The following is a 21,588-nucleotide window of genomic DNA, read 5'->3' on the forward strand; positions in this document are numbered from 1 at the left end:
ATTGAATTGTAGAGTTACCACCCATGACATAAGGCCTTATACATAGACCTGAAACTCATAGTTTACAGGCCACATCAGGCCTACAAGTCTAGCTGCAGAATTCCACAAACTTTCCCAAAATGATCAGTAATCTTCCAACCAGGAGTTCTGAAAACCTGGGAAATTAACCAGAATCTTGCAACTGTAACTGTAAATCACATTATGCTAGTTTGCAAAGTGATGTCTAATTCCTGTTGGAATCTAGCCAGCGTTAGAATATCCAACAGTTGAAATTTGTATTCAGCCGCAACCTGCAGTCATAATAACTGCCAGGATTAAGCACAGTGGGAGGAGATGACCAAAGCCATTTAAAGTGGAACAACTATTTCAGTAACGGGTGCAAAAATTCTATGATTGGATTTGTTTACAAAACTGTTATTTATCTTTGTGTAGTATCTACATTTTAATCAATCAATCACTCAATGTACATGCAAAAACACAGATAATAAAAACAATTCCAAAAAATCAACCTGCAGTAGAGAATGCTGGGAAAAAAGTTAAGTTGTTATCATATCTTTAAAAAATGTAGTGGGTGTGACTTCTCATTTAGTTTTGAGTAAGTACCACAAAAAATATTTTAAGTAATAATTACTTTTCATTGACTTTGAGTACAATTTACTAGAAGTATTTGAGTAAAAAATGCCTTGGGGTAGGGAAAGTTTGACCTTGAAATATAGTACCGTCAGACATACTGGCCACCACCGCCATTTCCTGAGCAGCGTCATCACTCCTGTATTATAAAACGAGTAGCAATGATTATATAGAGGTGATAAATGGGAAGGAGAGGGTAACTAGTGAGATTAGAGAGAGACCATTACTGCCCATACACTTAGACAGCAGCGGGCTCTATAAGTAATACATGTTAGATGACATTTCCACTATGGTAGTTATGATTTATGACATTTTCTCATAAGGCACTAAATGTCCTTCTACATTATGGGTTCGTGAAGACTTTTCATTCTATTCTATTTGGACTAAACATTTCAGGTTCTCTTTAAATGTTACATTCCATCATTTTGTATTTCATAATAGTAGATAAAGCCATAAAAACAGACTGCAACAGCGAGGAACTTTAATGGAAAGACATCTTTAATCATAAGTTTAATTACCACAGTTTTGCCATTGCATTAGCCACGTAACTGCACACTATTAAACTCCATGATGGATACAAGGATTAAATCCCCTCCAACACAGATTGACTCGCCAGCAGAAGCTGTTGCATAACTCCATCCTGAAGTGTGAAATAGCTTAAATAGCTTAAATAAATATATATGTGTTAGCATATAAATATATAACTGGAACTGCCATAGCAGTACTAGAGGGAGGATTTGGCCCAGTAAGTAATTGAAGCTACTTGTGTGGCTAATGCATCAAAACACACACACACACACACACACACACACACACACACACACACACACACACACACACACACACACACACACACACACACACACACACATACGTACACACACACACCGATCCAGCGTGTCACATCGCCTCCAGGCAGAGTCTGTGTTGACAGACGCACCAATTATCTATCCTCTGACGGAGATGTGCGCCATTAGAGCTAAGCCGTGGTTAACACAGACACCCAGACGAGGGACATACTGTACACGTGCACTCCCGAGTGGTGCAGCCGTCTAAGGCACTGCATCTCAGTGCTAGAGGCGTCACTACAGACACTGGTTCGTTTCCAGGCTGTATCACAACCGGCCGTGATTGGGAGTCGCATAGGGCGGCGCACAATTGGCCCAGCGTCATCCGGGTTAGGGTTTGGCCGGAGTAGGCCGTCATTGTAAATAAAAATGTGTTCTTAACTGACTTGCCTAGTTAAATAAAGGTAAAAAAAATAAATATATATATATATATATATATATATGTAAATGCACAGATTGCGTAGGGAACAATGATGAAAACCCTAGATGGAAGAACTCCACCAACTGCTACACTAACCTTGCTATTATCCCCTCTCTCCTCTCTTCACTCTAGTCCTCTACCTGTGGCGCTGGGGAACTACTACCATACAGAGAACCATGACCAGAAGCCCTTCATATTCTCCATGCCTAAAGCCACTAGAACCCTAACTGTAACGCTCTCTCTCCTCTCTCTTCAGTCCTCTGTCCGTCGAGTTAGGGAACTATTACCACACGGAGAACGATGACGAGAACCCCTTCATCTGCTCCATGCCCAGGGAGAATGGCATGCGTCTGTGTTCCTCTGTGCCCATCCTGTATGAGGAGGGAGGTCTCCAGTGCCAGATGGACATGAACTCCTACAACAGCACAGACAACACCACCTGTATCAACTGGAACCAGTACTATAGTAACTGCTCGGCGGGACACGTCAACCCCTTCAAAGGGGCCATCAACTTTGATAACATCTGCTATGCCTGGATTGCCATCTTTCAGGTGAGGAAATGGCATTGGCGTGCATGTGTACATCAGAGGAGGCTGCTGATGGGAGGACGGCTCACAATGATGGCTGGAAGAGAGCGAATTTAATGGCATCATACTGTATGTAATTGTATGCACAGAAACACAGCTACATGTACAGTTGAAGTTGGAGGTTTACATACACTTAGGTTGGAGTCACTAAAACTCATTTTTTTAACTACTCCACAAATTTCAATGATAACAAACTATAGTTTTGGCAAGTCGGTTAGGACATCTACTTCGTGCATGACACAAGTCATTTTTCCAACAGTTGTTTACAGACAGATTATTTCACTTATAATTCACTGTCACAATTCCAGTGGGTCAGAAGTTTACATACACTAAGTTCACTGTGCCTTTAAACAACTTGGAAAATTCCAGAAAATTATGTCATGGCTTTAGAAGCTTCTTTTTGAGTCAATTGGAGGTGTACCTGTGGATGTATTTCAAGGCCTACCTTCAAACTCAGTGCCTCTTTGCTTGACATCATTGGAAAATCAAAATAAATCAGCCAAGACCTCAGAAAAAAATGGTAGACCTCCACAAGTCTGCTTCATCCCTGGGAGCAATTTCCAAACGCCTGAAGGTACCACGTTCATCTGTACAAACAATAGTACGTAAGTATAAACACCATGGGACCACGCAGCCGTCATACCGCTCAGGAAGGAGACGCTTTCTGTCTCCTAGAGATGAACGTACTTTGGTGCGAAAAGTGCAAATCAATCCCAGAACAACAGCAAAGGACCTTGTGAAGATGCTGGAGGAATCAGGTACAGAAGTATCTATGTCCACAGTAAAATGAGTCCTATATCGACATAACCTGAAAGGCCGCTCAGCAAGGAAGAAGCCACTGCTCCAAAACCTCCATAAAAAAGCCAGACTACGGTTTGCAACTGCACATGGGGACAAAGATTATACTTTTTGGAGAAATGGCCTCTGGTCTGATGAAACAAAAATAGAACTGTTTGGCTATAATGACCATTGTTATGTTTGGAGGAAAAAGGGGGAGGCTTGCAAGCCGAAGAACACCATCCCAACCGTGAAGCACGGGGGGTGGCAGCATTACGTTGTGGGGGTGCTTTGCTGCAGAGGGACTGGTGCACTTCACAAAATAGATGGCATCATGAGGCTGGAAAATTATGTGGATATATTGAAGCAACATCTCAAGACATCAGTCAGGAAGTTAAAGCTTGGTCACAAATGGGTCTTCCAAATGGACAATGACCCCAAGCATACTTCGAAAGTTGTGGCAAAATGGCTTAAGGACAACAAAGTTAAGGTATTGGAGTGGTCATCACAAAGCCCTGACCTCAATCCAATCGAGAATTTGTGGGCAGAACTGAAAAAGTGTGTGCGAGCAAGGAAGTCTACAAACCTGACTCAGTTACACCAGCTCTGTCAGGAAGAATGGGACAAAATTCACCCAACTTATTGCGGGAAGCTTGTGGAAGGCTACCCGAAACGTTTGACCCAAGTTAAACAATCTAAAGGCAATGCTACCAAATACTAATTGAGTGTATGTAAACTTCTGACCCACTGGGAATGTGATGAAAGTAATAAAAGCTGAAATCAATCATTCTCTCTACTATTATTCTGACATTTCACATTCTTAAAATAAAGTGGTGATCCTAACTGACCTAAGACAGGGAATTTTTACTAGGATTAAATGTCAGGAATTGTGAGAAACTGAATTTAAATGTATTTGGCTAAGGTGTATCCAACTTCCGACTTCAACTGTATGTACATGCAGCCACATGCACACAAGCACAGTCAATACTGTTGACCCATAAAATCCAAGGCATTTAACGTTCCAGGATGGCAGTATTTCAGAAGTGTCTCAGGAATTTGGCATCACTGTCTCATCTGTCTGATGCTAACTTAGCAATCAGCTGCGTACTCAGAGCCTGCGAGTTTAAAGTGTCGTGGTACTTTAATTATTGGCACCAGGGTTAGAGACAGCTGATCTTTTGGAAATTGGTTTTACGCTACACTGTACAGCATCTTGTTCAAAATAACCTTTTAAAGCAGCATCGTCAAAGTGTTTTTATCTCTTTCTTTGTTTTGAAGTACACCAAACAGTTGACTAACCACTTGACTGATCCCTCCTTAAGACTTTGATGTAACTTGAGCTGTATCCTTCCCAGGGTTAGGTTCCATTAGGGTGCATGGGACACAGAGACCGAGAGCATAATTGGTTGTACTGCTGCTGTATCTAAGGAATAGGGATTAATAGATTTAAGGGGGTCGCTATGGCGATGGAAGTGGAGTGAAGCTCATTAATATCATTTCTTCCATTCACTCTCTTATCAGCCTATTCATCGCAGGGACTTCTTTCGAGTTTTAATTTGTCCCTGTGTTATAGTTGTGTCTTTACAGACTTTACAGACATACTCCTGAGTCAGAAGATTGAGGATTTCCGCTATTAGCCTCGACGGACCGCCCTTTAAGCTAATGAGCAGTCATTCTGACTGCAACATTCTAACAGTGTAACGAATACATCTCATATACTGTATGCTATCGCAAAAATCATCATTGGTGGTGTTCATAAAGACCTTAGGCAACGTTAGAACAACATTAGAAAAATTCTATTTCAAATAACACAACAGCATTTTCATTTGTTTGTGTCAGTTTAGGCTATATGTAGAAATAACAACAATAAACAATTCAGGAGTTCAATCAAATCTATTGATGGAGTGACTGTTACAACTATGAAACAGAAAGCATATGTGTTGGAACACGGTAACAGCTTCTTTGTATAACAACAAATATATATATATCCCAACCTCCAAGATGCACGGTCAACATGCGCGGTCAAATGATGAAAACATCATTTGCCTAAACATCATTATAAGTGCCAAGTGATAAAGAGTGGAACTCAGCACAAAGCATTATAATGAATATAAGCGTTGATATGACAGCAGTCAAAAATAGTCAATTATTATCAGCTCGTGCTTGTGTGCGTCTTCACGCAATGGCATCAGTTCGATTTTATTCAGCTGTTATTCCCTGTCCTAACAGTTGACATAAATCTTCATAACTTTCACTGGCTTGACACACTTTGACATACCTTTGTTTGGTTTCAGTGCGTAATAGTCTCCGGTTCTCTCTTTATTGTGTCCCCGTCGTCTTGTCATTCTTCAGCACCGTTGAGCAGGTGCCTTATTTTGCGCAGAGGAAGGAGCTCCCAACTCACTTTGATCATGGTGCCGGCCAGACTTGTTTTCTTGGCAAGCGACTTGGCTGCCAATGACAGTGAAGTGAGGAAATGATCCATGGAGGCATTTCTCCCCTTGCCAATTTAAGGTTCCACAATCATCATCACCACATTCTTCGACACGCGCTCACCTGCCGCCCGGATGTTTTCCCAGATATTGAAAGCCGTTCAGCATGTACTATTACACACGATCTGACTGTGTAGCCGACTCCAACTAGGCCAGAGTAGACTGATAAAACTGCTTGGATTCAGTGGACTGATATACAGTAGGATACATACCATTTAGAGATTAGAATTAGAATGCTAATCAATATAGTAGGATGTCCCGCCCTGTTCTTCATTCACAATTGCTGATTACATAATTATGCGTCGTTCACTTCCCGTTGCTCATCATCTCACCCATTCTCCCATTTCTCCCCATCATACTTTATTGAATTGATTTAATCTGTTGTTTTGGCATTCAGTTTCGAGGGAATTATCAGAGGGATTATCAGCTGGGCACTGCACTTTTAACTGTCGGAAGAAGGAGTGGAGCAGGTCCTACTGTTGGGAGAAGGAGGGGCAACGTGGGGAAATGACATGCCCTCGTAAACCTGGTTATAACTCCAGTTGTGTTCGAAATATTAAGATTCTAACACCGACAGTGTTTGAAATGGACTTATTTAGGAAAAGTCAAGGACAGAGGGGGGCATGACTTTACAAAGAATCATAAACAGTCAAAATGACTGCTTTAGCAGATCTAGTGTTAACTCACTCTCAGTGGCTCTGTTCTCGCTCTGTTCTGTTGTAGAGAGAGAGAGAGAGAGAGAGAGAGATCAGTAGTTGGTGTGATGTGGATGGTGCACTAGGGAGGGGTTTGAAGTCAAAATGTCTGACCTACGGTCTTTGTTTGTGTGATATCTCTGTCTTTCTGTGTGTCTGTCTCTCTCTGTCTCTTCTCTTTCTCTCTCTCCTTCTCGCGCTGATAGGTGATCACGCTGGAGGGCTGGGTGGACATCATGTACTTTGTGATGGATTCTCACTCCTTCTACAACTTCATCTACTTCATCCTCCTCATCATCGTAAGTGACCAACTAAGGGGGAGAGATAATTGTTATAATTCATCTATAGTTTTTTTGTGTGTGTGTCTGTAGCAGAATTCAATGCCATGGCATAGCTACTTTATTCAAGCTCTTAGCAAACTCTTGACTCCTGAATGCCCTCCCAGGCCCTTATGTAAAGAGAAGTCTGCCTCCAGAAACAACATGTCTCAGTACACCACTCAACATCTGTTCAGTCTGAAACTCCCTTCAGCAGTACACAGCCTGGTGATACAGTACAGGAGTATTATCTCCTCAAGCACACATTCACAGAGCTGGGGGAGCTTCTTCTCAGAGGCTGGGAGGCTAGCCACTAGCTAACCTGGGGGACTGTCTGTTATTTGTATGTTAAACTCACAGTGGATATGTAGTTGAAAAACTCCCTAAAGTGTGTGGGTATAGACTCTCTGTGTTTCTTGTTGTCCCTCACCAGGTTGGATAGTTCTAACTCTTTATGTATCTGGTTGTCCCTATCCTAACTCTGTCTGTGTTTCTGGTTGTCCCTCTCCAGATTGACTCTTTCTAGTTTAGTTTAGTTTAGTTTATTTATTTGCACAAAAAAATGTAATTGAAAGCCAAACAGTGCAGATAAAAACAAGGTAAAAAGGTGTGCAAAACTCTTTCTAGAGAATAACTCTGTGTGTGTTTCTGGTTGCCCCTCTCCAGATTGGCTCTTTCTTCATGATCAACCTGTGTCTGGTCGTCATCGCCACCCAGTTCAGTGAGACCAAGCAGAGGGAGAGCCAGCTGATGAAGGAACAGCGCATCCGTTTCCTGTCCAACGCTAGTACCCTGGCCTCCTTCTCCGAGCCGGGCTCCTGCTACGACGAGCTGCTCAAACTCCTGGTCCACGTCATCCGCAAGGGGTGCAGGCAGGTGGCCCATGTCTGCCGGGCCGTGATGCGCCGTGCTGGGATGAACATCGCAGCCTCTCCCCCTGCCCTGGAGCGAGAGAGGGGGAGCCACAGAAGGAGGAGGAAGGCTTCCAGACAGGGTTCTGTGGTCTCTAGAAAAGGTTCTATGTCCGTTCATCACTTGGTTCACCAACATCACCATCATCATCATCACTATCACCTAGTGAATGGGAGTGTGAGGGGGGGACTAGGGGGTAGGGGGGTGGAGGGGGTCGGGGGAGGAGTGGCGGACGTGGAGACGGGTTCACATAGCAACAACGGTGGCGCTGGACGGCTCATGTTGGGTCCTCCTCCATCGACTTCTGACCTGAACTTGGCGACCCCGGCGTCACCAGCCAATCCCGCGCTGGGCATCATGTGCCACACAGACTGCCACCTGGAGCCCACCACCCCCACTACCCTCGCTCCTACCCCTAGCCCCTTCTCCCTGGCACCCATCCCCATGTCCAGGGCTATGAAGAGGAACTCTGTGCCCTTTGCTGCCCCCGGACCTAAGAACTACCCCACGCTACAGCCCAGGGCACTAATGGAGTCTAGAAGTGGCAGTGTTACAGCTAGTACCATCAGTAATATAAACCTCAACCTCAATATACCACCACTAACCTTGGAGAGGGGACCACAGAGTCTGGTGGACACACACACACCCATGCCAGGTACACCATAAAACACACACAAACCATGTGAGAGGGATATGGTGTTTCTGTCTTGTTTTAATTAAAGTCATGATGTGACTGTGATGAAAATAGAGAGAAAAGGGGAACATTTATTTTTCTGAGGTACATGTTTGAAAATATACAATATCATCAAAGATTCTATAGTATATCTGTTTTTTCTTCCTATCGTCTTCTTCATCCATCCCTCCCTCCAGCCCAGCTATCCAGCCGTGACCTGAGTGTCATCGGAACCCTGGACCCCTCGTTCCCCTTTGACCCTGAGTCATGCCCATACTGTGCCAAGGCCCTGGCAGGGGAGTCAGAGGGCACGGACGGAAACGAGAACCCCGGGGACTCAGACAGCGAGGGCATCTACGAGTTCACCCAAGACCTCCACCACAGGGACCGCAAGGACCGTCGGGACAGCCGTCAGCCCAGGAAGGGGCAGCGAAAGCTGGGTACCACGGCAGGGCGAGTGGTCCGGGCCTGGAGGCTGGTGTGTGACACCTTTAGGAAGATAGTCGACAGCAAGTACTTCGGAAGAGGGATCATGATCGCCATTCTGATTAATACACTGAGTATGGGGATCGAATACCACGAACAGGTGAGTGTGTGTGTGTTTTCCTTGGTACATCCTCAGGAGGATTGTATTCGTGTGTCTGTGTGTAGGTAAGTGTCGCTAGGACAGGGGAAAGTTGGGATTGGAGAAGCCAAACTGCAGTCTGAAGACTATTCCCTGTGAGTGCAGTGGTTCAGACTGTGTGTAGCTGTGTGCGTTGAACCGCTCCTAGCCTTTACTCAACTTCATTCCCTGAGGCCGGAGAGGAATTCCCATTCTTCCCAATCCTCTGAGTGTTTCATGCAACTCCGGACTGCCTTGTTTACGGGAGCGTAATTGTGACCATGTGAAAGTGTAGGAGAGCGTGTGTGTCTGTGTGTGTGTGTGTGTGTGTGTGTGTGTGTGTGTGTGTGTGTGTGTGTGTGTGTGTGTGTGTGTGTGTGTGTGTGTGTGTGTGTGTGTGTGTGTGTGTGTGTGTGAAGGGTGAGGAAGGACCCCAGACATCTGAAAGAGATTGCTCTCTCTTTCCCTCCCTCTCTTTCTCTCTCTCTCTCTCTCTCTCTCTCTCTCTCTCTCTGTCTCTCCCTGTCTTTCTCTCTCTCTCTTTCCCTCTCTCTCTCTGTCTCTCCCTGTCTTTCTCTCTCTCTCTTTCCCTCTCTCTCTCATTTGCTCTCTCACATGCCTCGTGTGCAAGCCATAGCCTGAAGGGAGCACGCCACCGGGTCTCCCGCCCAGCTGACACACACACACACACACAAAAACACAGTATTTGTAACTGTATTTCACACAGATGTGAGTATATGCGTGTGGTGTTAAAGCAGGTTTGTATTAGTGGATAGGTTGAAACACATTCTTGATGAGGTGATTGCGTGTGCATGTGTGTGTTTGTATCTTGGCATTTATACATGATGTGTGTGTGTGTGTGTGTGTGTGTGTGTGTGTGTGTGTGTGTGTGTGTGTGTGTGTGTGTGTGTGTGTGTGTGTGTGTGTGTGTGTGTGTGTGTGTGTGTGTGTGTGTGTGTGTGTGTGTGTGTGTCTGGGGCTTAAACATGGTGCTGTCAGCTTCCCTCGCCTCCACATCCATATATAATAGATCACAGAGAGTGTTTTATCTTGTAGAAATCCCCTTTAAACACACTCTGGATCTCCCTAGACCCGTTGGACGCTAAGCACACCATACCAGATCCACCGGAGTGTGCTTTCAATCCTTAAGCCAGTGTTTCACCCCTTAAGCCAACTCCAGTCCTCCAGTACCACCCAACAGTACACATTTTTGTTGGAGCCCCTGACAAACGCACCTGGTTCGACTCATTGAGGGCTTGATGATTAGTTGACAAGTTGAATCAAGTGTGCTTGTCTGGGGCTACAACAAAAATGTGTACTGTTGGGGGTACTCGAGGACTGGAGTTGGGAAACACTGGCTCAAGTAAAGAAGATCTCAATATTCAACGTTTGTCCAAGGGGGATAAACGTCAAATTTAAGTTAAGTTTAGGCATTCATTCCAAATGGTTAATGTAAGGGTTAAGGTTTGGGATAGGCTTAAAAAAAAAACTAGTGCCTAGAACTGGGATTGAACACATGACCCTCGGAGCCGGATCTTATGGCTTACGCCCATCCGCCATCCTTGTCCACAAGCCCTCAACTTGATGGTAATAGTGCTCACCGTTGCCCCTAGTGGCCCGTTTTTAAGGCCTCTCGCAATGTCCTGGGGATCAAGACGAACATTGAATATCTCCTTGGGTCTTGAGTGACCTGTCTGCCCTTAAGAGTCCCCCTTAAAGTTACAATTCACTCAAAAATCAAAGTTTGTTAGGCATTGTCATATTTCAAAAGTGAACTAAAGAGTCCACACTCAACAGAATTTGTTATTGAAGTAGAAATGTTCTCAGAAGAGCAGTGACCTTTAGCAGCATTGGAATAGTTTGTTTGAGCTTGTTTGAGTTTATTTATTCTTGCTCACAGCTGAAACTGAAGAAATGCAGAATTTACATGACTAATAATTGCAAAACACTCATTTAAAATACATAACACATAATACGTGACATAAATAGAATACAGAACAATTGAAAACATTCCAGGACATTTTTCATGATGGAAATGTAAATATTAAAATGTGATTTACATTTTTTGGGGGGGGGGGAAACCATTTAAGATCTAGAGTTATTATACAGTCGTGGCCAAAAGTTTTGAGAATGACACAAATGTTAATTTTCACAAAGTCTGCTGCCTCAGTTTGTATGATGGCAATTTGCATATACTCCAGAATGTTATGAAGAGTAAGCAGATGAATTGCAATTAATTGCAAAGTCCCTCTTTGCCATGCAAATGAACTGAATCCCAAAATAAAATTTCCACTGCATTTCAGCCCTGCCACAAATGGACCAGCTGACATCATGTCAGTGATTCTCTTGTTAACACAGGTGTGAGTGTTGACGAGGACAAGGCTGGAGATCACTCTGTCATGCTGATTGAGTTCGAATACTTCAAAAGGAGGGTGGTGCTTGGAATCATTGTTCTTCCTCCGTCAATCATGGTTACCTGCAAGGAAACACGTGCCGTCATCATTGCTTTGCACAAAAAGGGCTTCACATGCAAGGATATTGCTGCCAGTAAGATTGAACCTAAATCAACCATTTATCGGATCATCAAGAACTTCAAGGAGAGCGGTTCAATTGTTGTGAAGAAGGCTTCAGGGGCCCAAGAAAGTCCAGCAAGCGCCAGGACCGTCCCCTAAAGTTGATTCAGCTGCGGGATTGGGGCACCACCAGTACAGAGCTTGCTCAGGAATGGCAGTCCTGTGTCATGCCAACAGTAAAGCATCCTGAGACCATTCATGTGTGGGGTTGCTTCTCAGCCAAGGGAGTGGGCTCACTCACAATTTTGCCTAAGAACACAGCCATGAATATAGAATGGTACCAACACATCCTCCGAGAGCAACTTTTCCTAACCATCCAGGAACAGTTTGGTGACGAACAATGCCTTTTCCAGCATGATGGAGCACCTTGCCATAAGGCAAAAGTGATAACTAAGTGGCTCGGGGAACAAAACATCGATATTTAGGGTCCATGGCCAGGAAACTCCCCAGACCTTAATCCCATTGAGAACTTGTGGTCAATCCTCAAGAGGCGGGTGGACAAACAAAAACCCACAAATTCTGACAGACTTCAAGCATTGATTATGCAAGAATGGGCTGCCATCAGTCAGGATGTGGCCCAGAAGTTAATTGACAGCATGCAGAGGTCTTGAAAAAGAAGGGTCAACACTGCAAATATTGAATCGTTGCATCAACTTCATGTAATTGTCAATAAAAGCCTTTGACACTTATGAAATGCTTGTAATTATACTTCAGCATTCCATTGTAACATCTGTCAAAAATATCTAAAGACACTGAAGCAGCAAACTTTGTGGAAATTAATATTTGTGTCATTCTCAAAACTTTTGGCCACGACTGTACAGTCTGATAGCAGTGGGTAGAGTGGCGTTTCTCAGGCGGTTCGTACGGGCAGTTATACAGGACAGTTTGTGGCTGTTTCTCAGGAGCCTGGTGGTGCAGTTACCTCTTTTTGGATGGAGCAGGTCATTCAGTGGATGGTCAAGAGTGTGAATGTCTTTCTCCAGGTGCACTGCAGCCTGCTCTCGCCTGCTCTGCAGTGACGGGAGCTGTGGTTGGACTGCTTCACCTCTGGAGATGATCCTCAAGGCCCTCCTCTGCACCCTGTCTAGTTGGGCCTGCTGCTTTTTACTGCATCCAACTAACATCACTCCACCGTACTCCAGACAAGGTCTGAACAGTGTAGTATAGACTGTCACCAGATCTTCAGTGGGAAGGCCATTTCTGGCAAGAACAGTCAGGCGTTTTGAGGCCTTCCTCACTGACTGCTCCACATGTGTGTCACCACTGAGGTTAGAGTCTAGATGAAAACCAAGATACTTAGTTGTTGTTACCACTGGTACTTTCTGTCCTCCTAGGATTAGTGGTGCAGGTTGTGGATGGTCTCTAGAAAAACATATCCCAATTTGCGGACTTTTTCCCATTCAGGAGCATGTTGTTGAATGTGGCCCACTCTTCCAGCTGCTTTGCCTCCAAGCCCATGGAAATGTCCTCTTTGATGCTGGTTAATGGTATGGCTCGGGACAGTCCTACATCGTCTGCATACCTAGTGTCCAGAGTGTTACTGAAGACAACCTTTCGGGTGGACAGATATGAAACAGATATGGTGAGACGACGCCCCCTTGTGGCACACCAGAGGTGACCTCTGACCAAGGGCTAAGGTGCCATTTGCCATCACCCTCTGCCTTCTTCCTGTGGTGTAGCTGTGGAGCCAGGCTAGTAACCATCACTCTCTGTCTTCTTCCTGTGGTGTAGCTGTGGAGCCAGGCTAGTAACCATCACCCTCTGCCTTCTTCCTGTGGTGTAGCTGTGGAGCCAGGCTAGTAACCATCACCCTCTGCCTTCTTCCTGTGGTGTAGCTGTGGAGCCAGGCTAGTAACCATCACCCTCTGCCTTCTTCCTGTGGTGTAGCTGTGGAGCCAGGCTAGTAACCATCACCCTCTGCCTTCTTCCTGTGGTGTAGCTGTGGAGCCAGGCTAGTAACCATCACCCTCTGCCTTCTACCTGTGGTGTAGCTGTGGAGCCAGGCTAGTAACCATCACCCTCTGCCTTCTTCCTGTGGTGTAGCTGTGGAGCCAGGCTAGTAACCATCACCCTCTGCCTTCTTCCTGTGGTGTAGCTGTGGAGCCAGGCTAGTAACCATCACCCTCTGCCTTCTTCCTGTGGTGTAGCTGTGGAGCCAGGCTAGTAACCATCACCCTCTGCCTTCTTCCTGTGGTGTAGCTGTGGAGCCAGGCTAGTAACCATCACCCTCTGCCTTCTTTCTGTGGTGTAGCTGTGGAGCCAGGCTAGTAACCATCACCCTCTGCCTTCTTCCTGTGGTGTAGCTGTGGAGCCAGGCTAGTAACCATCACCCTCTGCCTTCTTCCTGTGGTGTAGCTGTGGAGCCAGGCTAGTAACCATCACCCTCTGCCTTCTTCCTGTGGTGTAGCTGTGGAGCCAGGCTAGTAACCATCACCCTCTGTCTTCTTTCTGTGGTGTAGCTGTGGAGCCAGGCTAGTAACCATCACCCTCTGTCTTCTTCCTGTGGTGTAGCTGTGGAGCCAGGCTAGTAACCATCACCCTCTGCCTTCTTCCTGTGGTGTAGCTGTGGAGCCAGGCTAGTAACCATCACCCTCTGTCTTCTTCCTGTGGTGTAGCTGTGGAGCCAGGCTAGTAACCATCACCCTCTGTCTTCTACCTGTGGTGTAGCTGTGGAGCCAGGCTAGTAACCATCACCCTCTGTCTTCTTCCTGTGGTGTAGCTGTGGAGCCAGGCTAGTAACCATCACCCTCTGTCTTCTTCCTGTGGTGTAGCTGTGGAGCCAGGCTAGTAACCATCACCCTCTGCCTTCTTCCTGTGGTGTAGCTGTGGAGCCAGGCTAGTAACCATCACCCTCTGTCTTCTTCCTGTGGTGTAGCTGTGGAGCCAGGCTAGTAACCATCACCCTCTGCCTTCTACCTGTGGTGTAGCTGTGGAGCCAGGCTAGTAACCATCACCCTCTGCCTTCTTCCTGTGGTGTAGCTGTGGAGCCAGGCTAGTAACCATCACCCTCTGTCTTCTTCTGGTGGTGTAGCTGTGGAGCCAGGCTAGTAACCATCACCCTCTGTCTTCTTCCTGTGGTGTAGCTGTGGAGCCAGGCTAGTAACCATCACCCTCTGCCTTCTTCCTGTGGTGTAGCTGTGGAGCCAGGCTAGTAACCATCACCCTCTGCCTTCTTCCTATTGTGTAGCTGTGGAGCCAGGCTAGTAACCATCACCCTCTGCCTTCTACCTGTGGTGTAGCTGTGGAGCCAGGCTAGTAACCATCACCCTCTGCCTTCTACCTGTGGTGTAGCTGTGGAGCCAGGCTAGTAACCATCACCCTCTGCCTTCTTCCTGTGGTGTAGCTGTGGAGCCAGGCTAGTAACCATCACCCTCTGCCTTCTTCCTGTGGTGTAGCTGTGGAGCCAGGCTAGTAACCATCACCCTCTGTCTTCTACCTGTGGTGTAGCTGTGGAGCCAGGCTAGTAACCATCACCCTCTGTCTTCTTCCTGTGGTGTAGCTGTGGAGCCAGGCTAGTAACCATCACCCTCTGCCTTCTTCATGTGGTGTAGCTGTGGAGCCAGGCTAGTAACCATCACCCTCTGCCTTCTTTCTGTGGTGTAGCTGTGGAGCCAGGCTAGTAACCATCACCCTCTGTCTTCTACCTGTGGTGTAGCTGTGGAGCCAGGCTAGTAACCATCACCCTCTGTCTTCTTCCTGTGGTGTAGCTGTGGAGCCAGGCTAGTAACCATCACCCTCTGTCTTCTTTCTGTGGTGTAGCTGTGGAGCCAGGCTAGTAACCATCACCCTCTGCCTTCTTCCTGTGGTGTAGCTGTGGAGCCAGGCTAGTAACCATCACCCTCTGCCTTCTTCCTGTGGTGTAGCTGTGGAGCCAGGCTAGTAACCATCACCCTCTGCCTTCTTCCTGTGGTGTAGCTGTGGAGCCAGGCTAGTAACCATCACCCTCTGCCTTCTTCCTGTGGTGTAGCTGTGGAGCCAGGCTAGTAACCATCACCCTCTGCCTTCTTCATGTGGTGTAGCTGTGGAGCCAGGCTAGTAACCATCACCCTCTGTCTTCTACCTGTGGTGTAGCTGTGGAGCCAGGCTAGTAACCATCACCCTCTGCCTTCTTCCTGTGGTGTAGCTGTGGAGCCAGGCTAGTAACCATCACCCTCTGCCTTCTTCCTGTGGTGTAGCTGTGGAGCCAGGCTAGTAACCTTGGACAAACGTCAGACAGATGGTGCAGGAGCTTTGCGTGGTCTACCCGATCAAAGGCTTTGGACATGTCAGCAAGTAACACCCTCCCCATTGTTGTTTTTAATGGAGTCTGTAGCTGTCAGCCAGGAGTGTGTAGCCTTCACAAGGGCGGTAGTAATGCTGGACTTTGGTAGGTAGGCATACTGATTTGTGCACTCAGAACTTTTGAGAGTTTTTTTGAGTTTTTTATGATGAAGCTCTCCTGGATTTTTCCAAGGCATGAAGTTAGAGAAATGGGCCTCCAGTCACTCGTTGTACATGGGTTTGACACTTTAGGTATGGGGACACACATTGGCAATCTTCCAGGCACCAGGAACAGTACCCTGCCAGTAGGAGGTGAAACCACATAGACTCAAATTCCTCTTTCTCTAGGTCACTTCTTCACTTTGCCTGCATACTGTGGTTCACATACATAGCCACGGCCCCTCCTCTCATCCCCTCTGGACCTGTCATTTCTGAACAGCTGATAATTAATCTGGGATATTTTCGTGGGCTCAAGTTTCAGTGACACATCCAATGTCTGCATTTACTGATTGAAGAAGCAGTTCAAATTCATCCACTTTGTTTATCAGTGATCTTGATTTACAAACAAGCACATTCGGAGCCTCTGGGACGTTTCTGGACGTATTTGTGACATCACATAATTCACTTAGAACTCTGCATTCACGTGAGAGATTGTATTTTCTAAATATTTTAGGTCCGTTACCTTCGATTGTCCGTTTTTTCCTCCGTCAGCTGTAGTCCCTCTCACCTGGCTTCGTGCGCGCATTATCCCGAAGCACTGAAGTTTGTCTCCGATATGCGGTGCCAGTGGAGGTGCATGTTTTTTGTAAATCTGTAGAAAATGTGATGAGTATTCCACAACTTTTGTACAATCCATCATTGTCAAAGCCATGCTTAATCTGTTAAAAGAGCAGGGAAGAGTATGCAGTGCGGCACAAAAAACAACAACAACACCAACAAACATTTCAAACATTGTTACTCTCGAGCGGCTGCCTGGAAGTGCCAAGGATGTTGCTTACAAGAAGACAGTGAAAGTTGTGTTGGGGGGGGGAGTGTACTTTTGTAGCTGTATCGCGCCAACTTCCTCAAAGTGTTAAAGAGCATTGGGGTCCGAGCCCTCTGTCTTGGGGGAATAGAGAGACTAGCCACCCAACCCACTTGGAAAAGAGAGAGAGATGGAGAAAGTAAGTTGGAGGGAGGGAGACATGTTGGCTGGGTAGGGTTGGGGAAATGGGATGAGAGGTGGGGGCGGAGGCCCACTTCTTTTTAGTTTTCTTGTTTGAATACTGTACAAATATTTTTGAATATTGTTCCTGTAACCCCCAATGATTTATTTGTAAAAAATTCAACAAAATGTGGTCACAATAAAATAGAATACTTACAGAGAGAACTTGGAGGTATGGTTCTGAACAAGACTTCACCGACTGGAATGTCTGGTTCTCCCTTTCTCTATCCCCCCTCACTCATACAGTGTCTAACTACAGAAGACCACCACAAAGTCTCAGCTCCTTAATGGCTGAGAAAGACCTTCATGGGATGATATTGCATATAATAGTCAATGTGGTTGTAGGATTGGATGAGTGTAGATCAATGTTTTGCCACAGCAAACTTTTCACACAGGCACACATAAGGACAAACTCACACACTCTTGCACACACTCAAATCAATGTTTTGTCTCTCCAAACTTTCCCAGCCTCGTCTAGAGATTAGGAATCCATGTCAGAAGAACCCAGACAAAGAATGGGAACGAGGGAGAGAAAGAAAAAAATTGAATAACGAGGGAGCAGAGAAGAGGGAGAGGGATGGTTGGATGGGGAGAGGAGAGGAGGGAGCCGAAAACTATAAAACTCTCTCCTAAAACTTTCAGCAGTGTGTGTGTGTGTGTGTGTGTGTGTGTGTGTGTGTGTGTGTGTGTGTGTGTGTGTGTGTGTGTGTGTGTGTGTGTGTGTGTGTGTGTGTGTGTGTGTGTGTGTGTGTGTGTGTGTGTGTGTGTGTGTGTGTGTGTGTGTGTGTAATTGGCGTTTGATAGTGTTTGCTGAGCGACCGGGTCAGAGAACGATAGTAACCCTGTGAATCTGGATGCCTGCTCCACGCGCACACGCACACACACAAACCCACACACACTCGCACACACCATGTGGGTCGGCTGGGGGATAAAAGGACTGAGGGAGTGTGTCCCTGCCAGAATTCCCCAGGAGTCCGAGGAGAACTTCACAGGGAAGCTGGAACATTGGAACACTCAATCAGAATGGGAGGGGGGGACTCTCTTCTACCCTACCCCCTACCCCCTCCCCTACACACACACACACTTCATCATGCTCTATCTATTTGCAAAGGCCAATCAATATTTCTGCTGCCAGTAATTAGATTTAATGGTCTTATTAATGTTTGATTATTATGATGACTAACAGGATGGGTGCGTCTGATTCAGATGGCCTAGCTATCAATTTACCATTATGCACGATCCCCCGCTGCTGCAGCTGTGTGTGTCTGACTTTGTGTGTGTGTGTGGTGTGCAATAAACACAATATATAGTTCATAATGATGGTCGACACCGGGTTGTCTGCAAATGTGATTTTTAACAAACACACAAAAACAGGTCAGGCAAAGAGTGATGCAATCCAATCTTGGACAACTTATTACACACTGACATACCCCCCCCCCCCCCACACACACACACAGACATGTACGCCTGTTGCCTTTTCACTCCCTGTGGTAGATACTACAGTACTTACTATAGAATTCTGTGGTAAACTGTAGTAAAGGGGGATACCTAGTCAGTTGTACAACTGAATGCATTCAACTGAACTGTGTCTTCCACATTTAACCCAACCCCTCTGAATCAGAGTGGTGCGGGGGGCTTCCATAATTGACATCCATGTCTTTGGCGCCTGGGGAACAGTGGGTTGGTTAACTGCTTTGCTCAGGGGCAGAACGACTGATTTTTACCTCGTTAGCTCAGGGATTCAATCCAGCAATCTTTCGGTTACTGGCCCAATGCTCTAAGCACTAGGCTACCTGCCGCTACTATACCACACACTGTAGTATCCCTCAGTCATGTGTAGTACTTACTATAGAATGTTGTAGTATACAGTAGAATAGTAAATACTACAGTAATGTCCGCAAAAACACTACAGTCCGCATTTTTTTTAAACTGTAGTAAATACTACAGTATTTCATTGCAGAAGTGAATGATGGCGCCGGAGAGGATGGCTGCTGTTTTATTGGCTCTTAACCAACCGTGCTATTTTGCTAGTTTTTGCGCATTGTTTGTAACTTATTTTGTACTTAATGTTGCTACTACTGTCTCTTATGACCGAAAATAGCTTCTGGACATCAGAACAGCGATTACTCACCTCGAATTGGATGAAGAATTTCTCTTTAATGAGTCGGACGGGAAGGATATTCTCCAAACACCCGAACAGGCCCTCACCCCCGTCATTCGGTGGAGAAAGAAACAGAGATTTTGCGGAAAGAGATCGGGGTGCCTTGTGAGGATCAGGCGACGAGTGGCTAATCTGCCTTTGCCATCCGTACTGTTAGTGAACGTTCAATCACTGGAAAATTAATTTGACGAACTGAAAGCACGTATATCCTAACAACGGGACATAAAAAAAAATTCACAGAGTCGTGGCTGAACGACGGCATTAATAACAAACAGCTGGTGGGTTATATACTCTATCGGGTTATACACTATCAGCCTCTGGTAAGACACGGGGCGGGGGCCTGTGTATATTTGTAAACAACAGCTGGTGCACGATATCTAAGGAAGTCTCAAGGTTTTGCTCGCCTGAGGTAGAGTATCTCATGATAAGCTGTAGACCACACTACAGTGAGGGAAAAAAGTATTTGATCCCCTGCTGATTTTGTACGTTTGCCCACTGACAAAGAAATGATCAGTCTATAATTTTAATGGTAGGTTTATTTGAACAGTGAGAGACAGAATAACAACAAAAAAATCCAGAAAAACGCATGTCAAAAATGTTATAAATTGATTTGCATTTTAATGAGGGAAATAAGTATTTGACCCATCTGCAAAACATGACTTAGTACTTGGTGGCAAAACCCTTGTTGGCAATCACAGAGGTCAGACGTTTCTTGTAGTTGGCCACCAGGTTTGCACACATCTCAGGAGGGATTTTGTCCCCCTCCTCTTTGCAGATCTTCTCCAAGTCATTAAGGTTTCGAGGCTGACGTTTGGAAACTCGAACCTTCAGCTCCCTCCACAGATTTTCTATGGGATTAAGGTTTGGAGACTGGCTAGGCCACTCCAGGACCTTAATGTGCTTCTTCTTGAGCCACTCCTTTATTGCCTTGGCCGTGTGTTTTGGGTCATTGTCATGCTGGAATACCCATCCACGACCCATTTTCAATGCCCTTGCTGAGGGAAGGAGGTTCTCACCCAAGATTTGACGGTACATGGCCCCATCAAATGATGCAGTGAAGTTGTCCTGTCCCCTTAGCAGAAAAACACCCCCAAAGAATAATGTTTCCACCTCCATGTTTGAGGGTATGAATGGTGTTCTTGGGGTCATAGGCAGCATTCCTCCTCCCTCAAACACGGCGAGTTGAGTTGATGCCAAAGAGCTCCATTTTGGTCTCATCTGACCACAACACTTTCACACAGTTGTCCTCTGAATCATTCAGATGTTCATTGGCAAACTTCAGATGGGCATGTGTATGTGCTTTCTTGAGCAGGGGGACCTTGCGGGCGCTGCAGGATTTCAGTCCTTCACGGTATAGTTTGTTACCAATTGTTTTCTTGGTGACTACTGTCCCAGCTGCCTTGAGATCATTGACAAGATCCTCCCGTGTAGTTCTGGGCTGATTCCTCACCGTTCTCATGATCATTACAACTCCACGAGGTGAGATCTTGCATGGAGCCCCAGGCCGAGGGAGATTGACAGTTTTTTTTGTGTTTCTTCCATTTGCGAATAATCGCACCAACTGTTGTCACCTTCTCACCAAGCTGCTTGGCGATGGTCTTGTAGCCCATTCCAGCCTTGCGTAGGTCTACAATCTTGTCCCTGACATCCTTGGAGAGCTCTTTGGTCTTGGCCATGGTGGAGAGTTTGGAATCTGATTGATTGATTGCTTCTGTGGACAGGTGTCTTTTATACAGGTAACATGCTGAAATTAGGAGCACTCCCTTTAAGATTGTGCTCCTAATCTCAGCTCATTAATTGTATAAAAGACACCTGGGAGCCAGAAATCTTTCTGATTGAGAGGGGGTCAAATACTTATTTCCCTCATTAAAATGCAAATCAATTTATAACATTTTTGACATGCGTTTTTCTGTTTTTTTTTGTTGTTATTCTGTCTCTCACTGTTCAAATAAATCTACCATTAAAATTATAGACCGATCATTTCTTTGTCAGTGGGCAAACGTACAAAATCAGCAGGGGATCAAATACTTTTTTCCCTCACTGTATGTGAGAATGTTGTTCATTGACTACAGCTCAGCGTTCAACACCATAGTGCCCTCAAAGCTCATCACTAAGCTAAGGACCCTGGGACTAAACACTTCTCTCTGCAACTGGATTCTGGACTTCCTGACGGGCCACCCCCAGGTGGTAAGGGTAGGTAACAACACATCTGCGACGTTGATCCTCAACACGGGGGCCCCTCAGGGGTGCGTGCTCAGTCCCCTCCTGTACTCCCTGTTTACTCATGACTGCACGGCCAGGCACGACTCCAACACCGTCATTGTTTGCCAATGACACACAACGATGAGAAAGCCTATAGGGAGGAGGTCAGAGACCTGACCGTGTGTTGCAAGGGCAACAACCTCTCCCTCAATGTGATCAAGACAAATGAGAT

The 21,588-nt window shown here is 45.9% G+C and overlaps 1 protein-coding gene across 3 annotated transcripts in view; it reads left to right on the plus strand.

Moving 5' to 3' along the window:
- cacna1g (calcium voltage-gated channel subunit alpha1 G) overlaps nucleotides 1-21,588 on the plus strand; it is a 209,547-nt gene that overhangs the window by 43,390 nt on the left and 144,569 nt on the right. For all 3 annotated transcript variants that reach the window (XM_082970476.1, XM_045710396.2, XM_082970475.1), the window contains exons 5-8: nucleotides 2,156-2,450; nucleotides 6,657-6,749; nucleotides 7,434-8,334; nucleotides 8,550-8,938. In XM_082970476.1, coding sequence (XP_082826602.1) covers nucleotides 2,156-2,450; nucleotides 6,657-6,749; nucleotides 7,434-8,334; nucleotides 8,550-8,938 — 1,678 coding nt within the window. The remainder of the gene's footprint in view (nucleotides 1-2,155; nucleotides 2,451-6,656; nucleotides 6,750-7,433; nucleotides 8,335-8,549; nucleotides 8,939-21,588) is intronic.

This window comes from Salmo salar, chromosome 28, assembly GCF_965601325.2.
Source record: "Salmo salar chromosome 28, fSalSal1, whole genome shotgun sequence".
NCBI classification, from domain to species: Eukaryota; Metazoa; Chordata; class Actinopteri; order Salmoniformes; family Salmonidae; genus Salmo; species Salmo salar.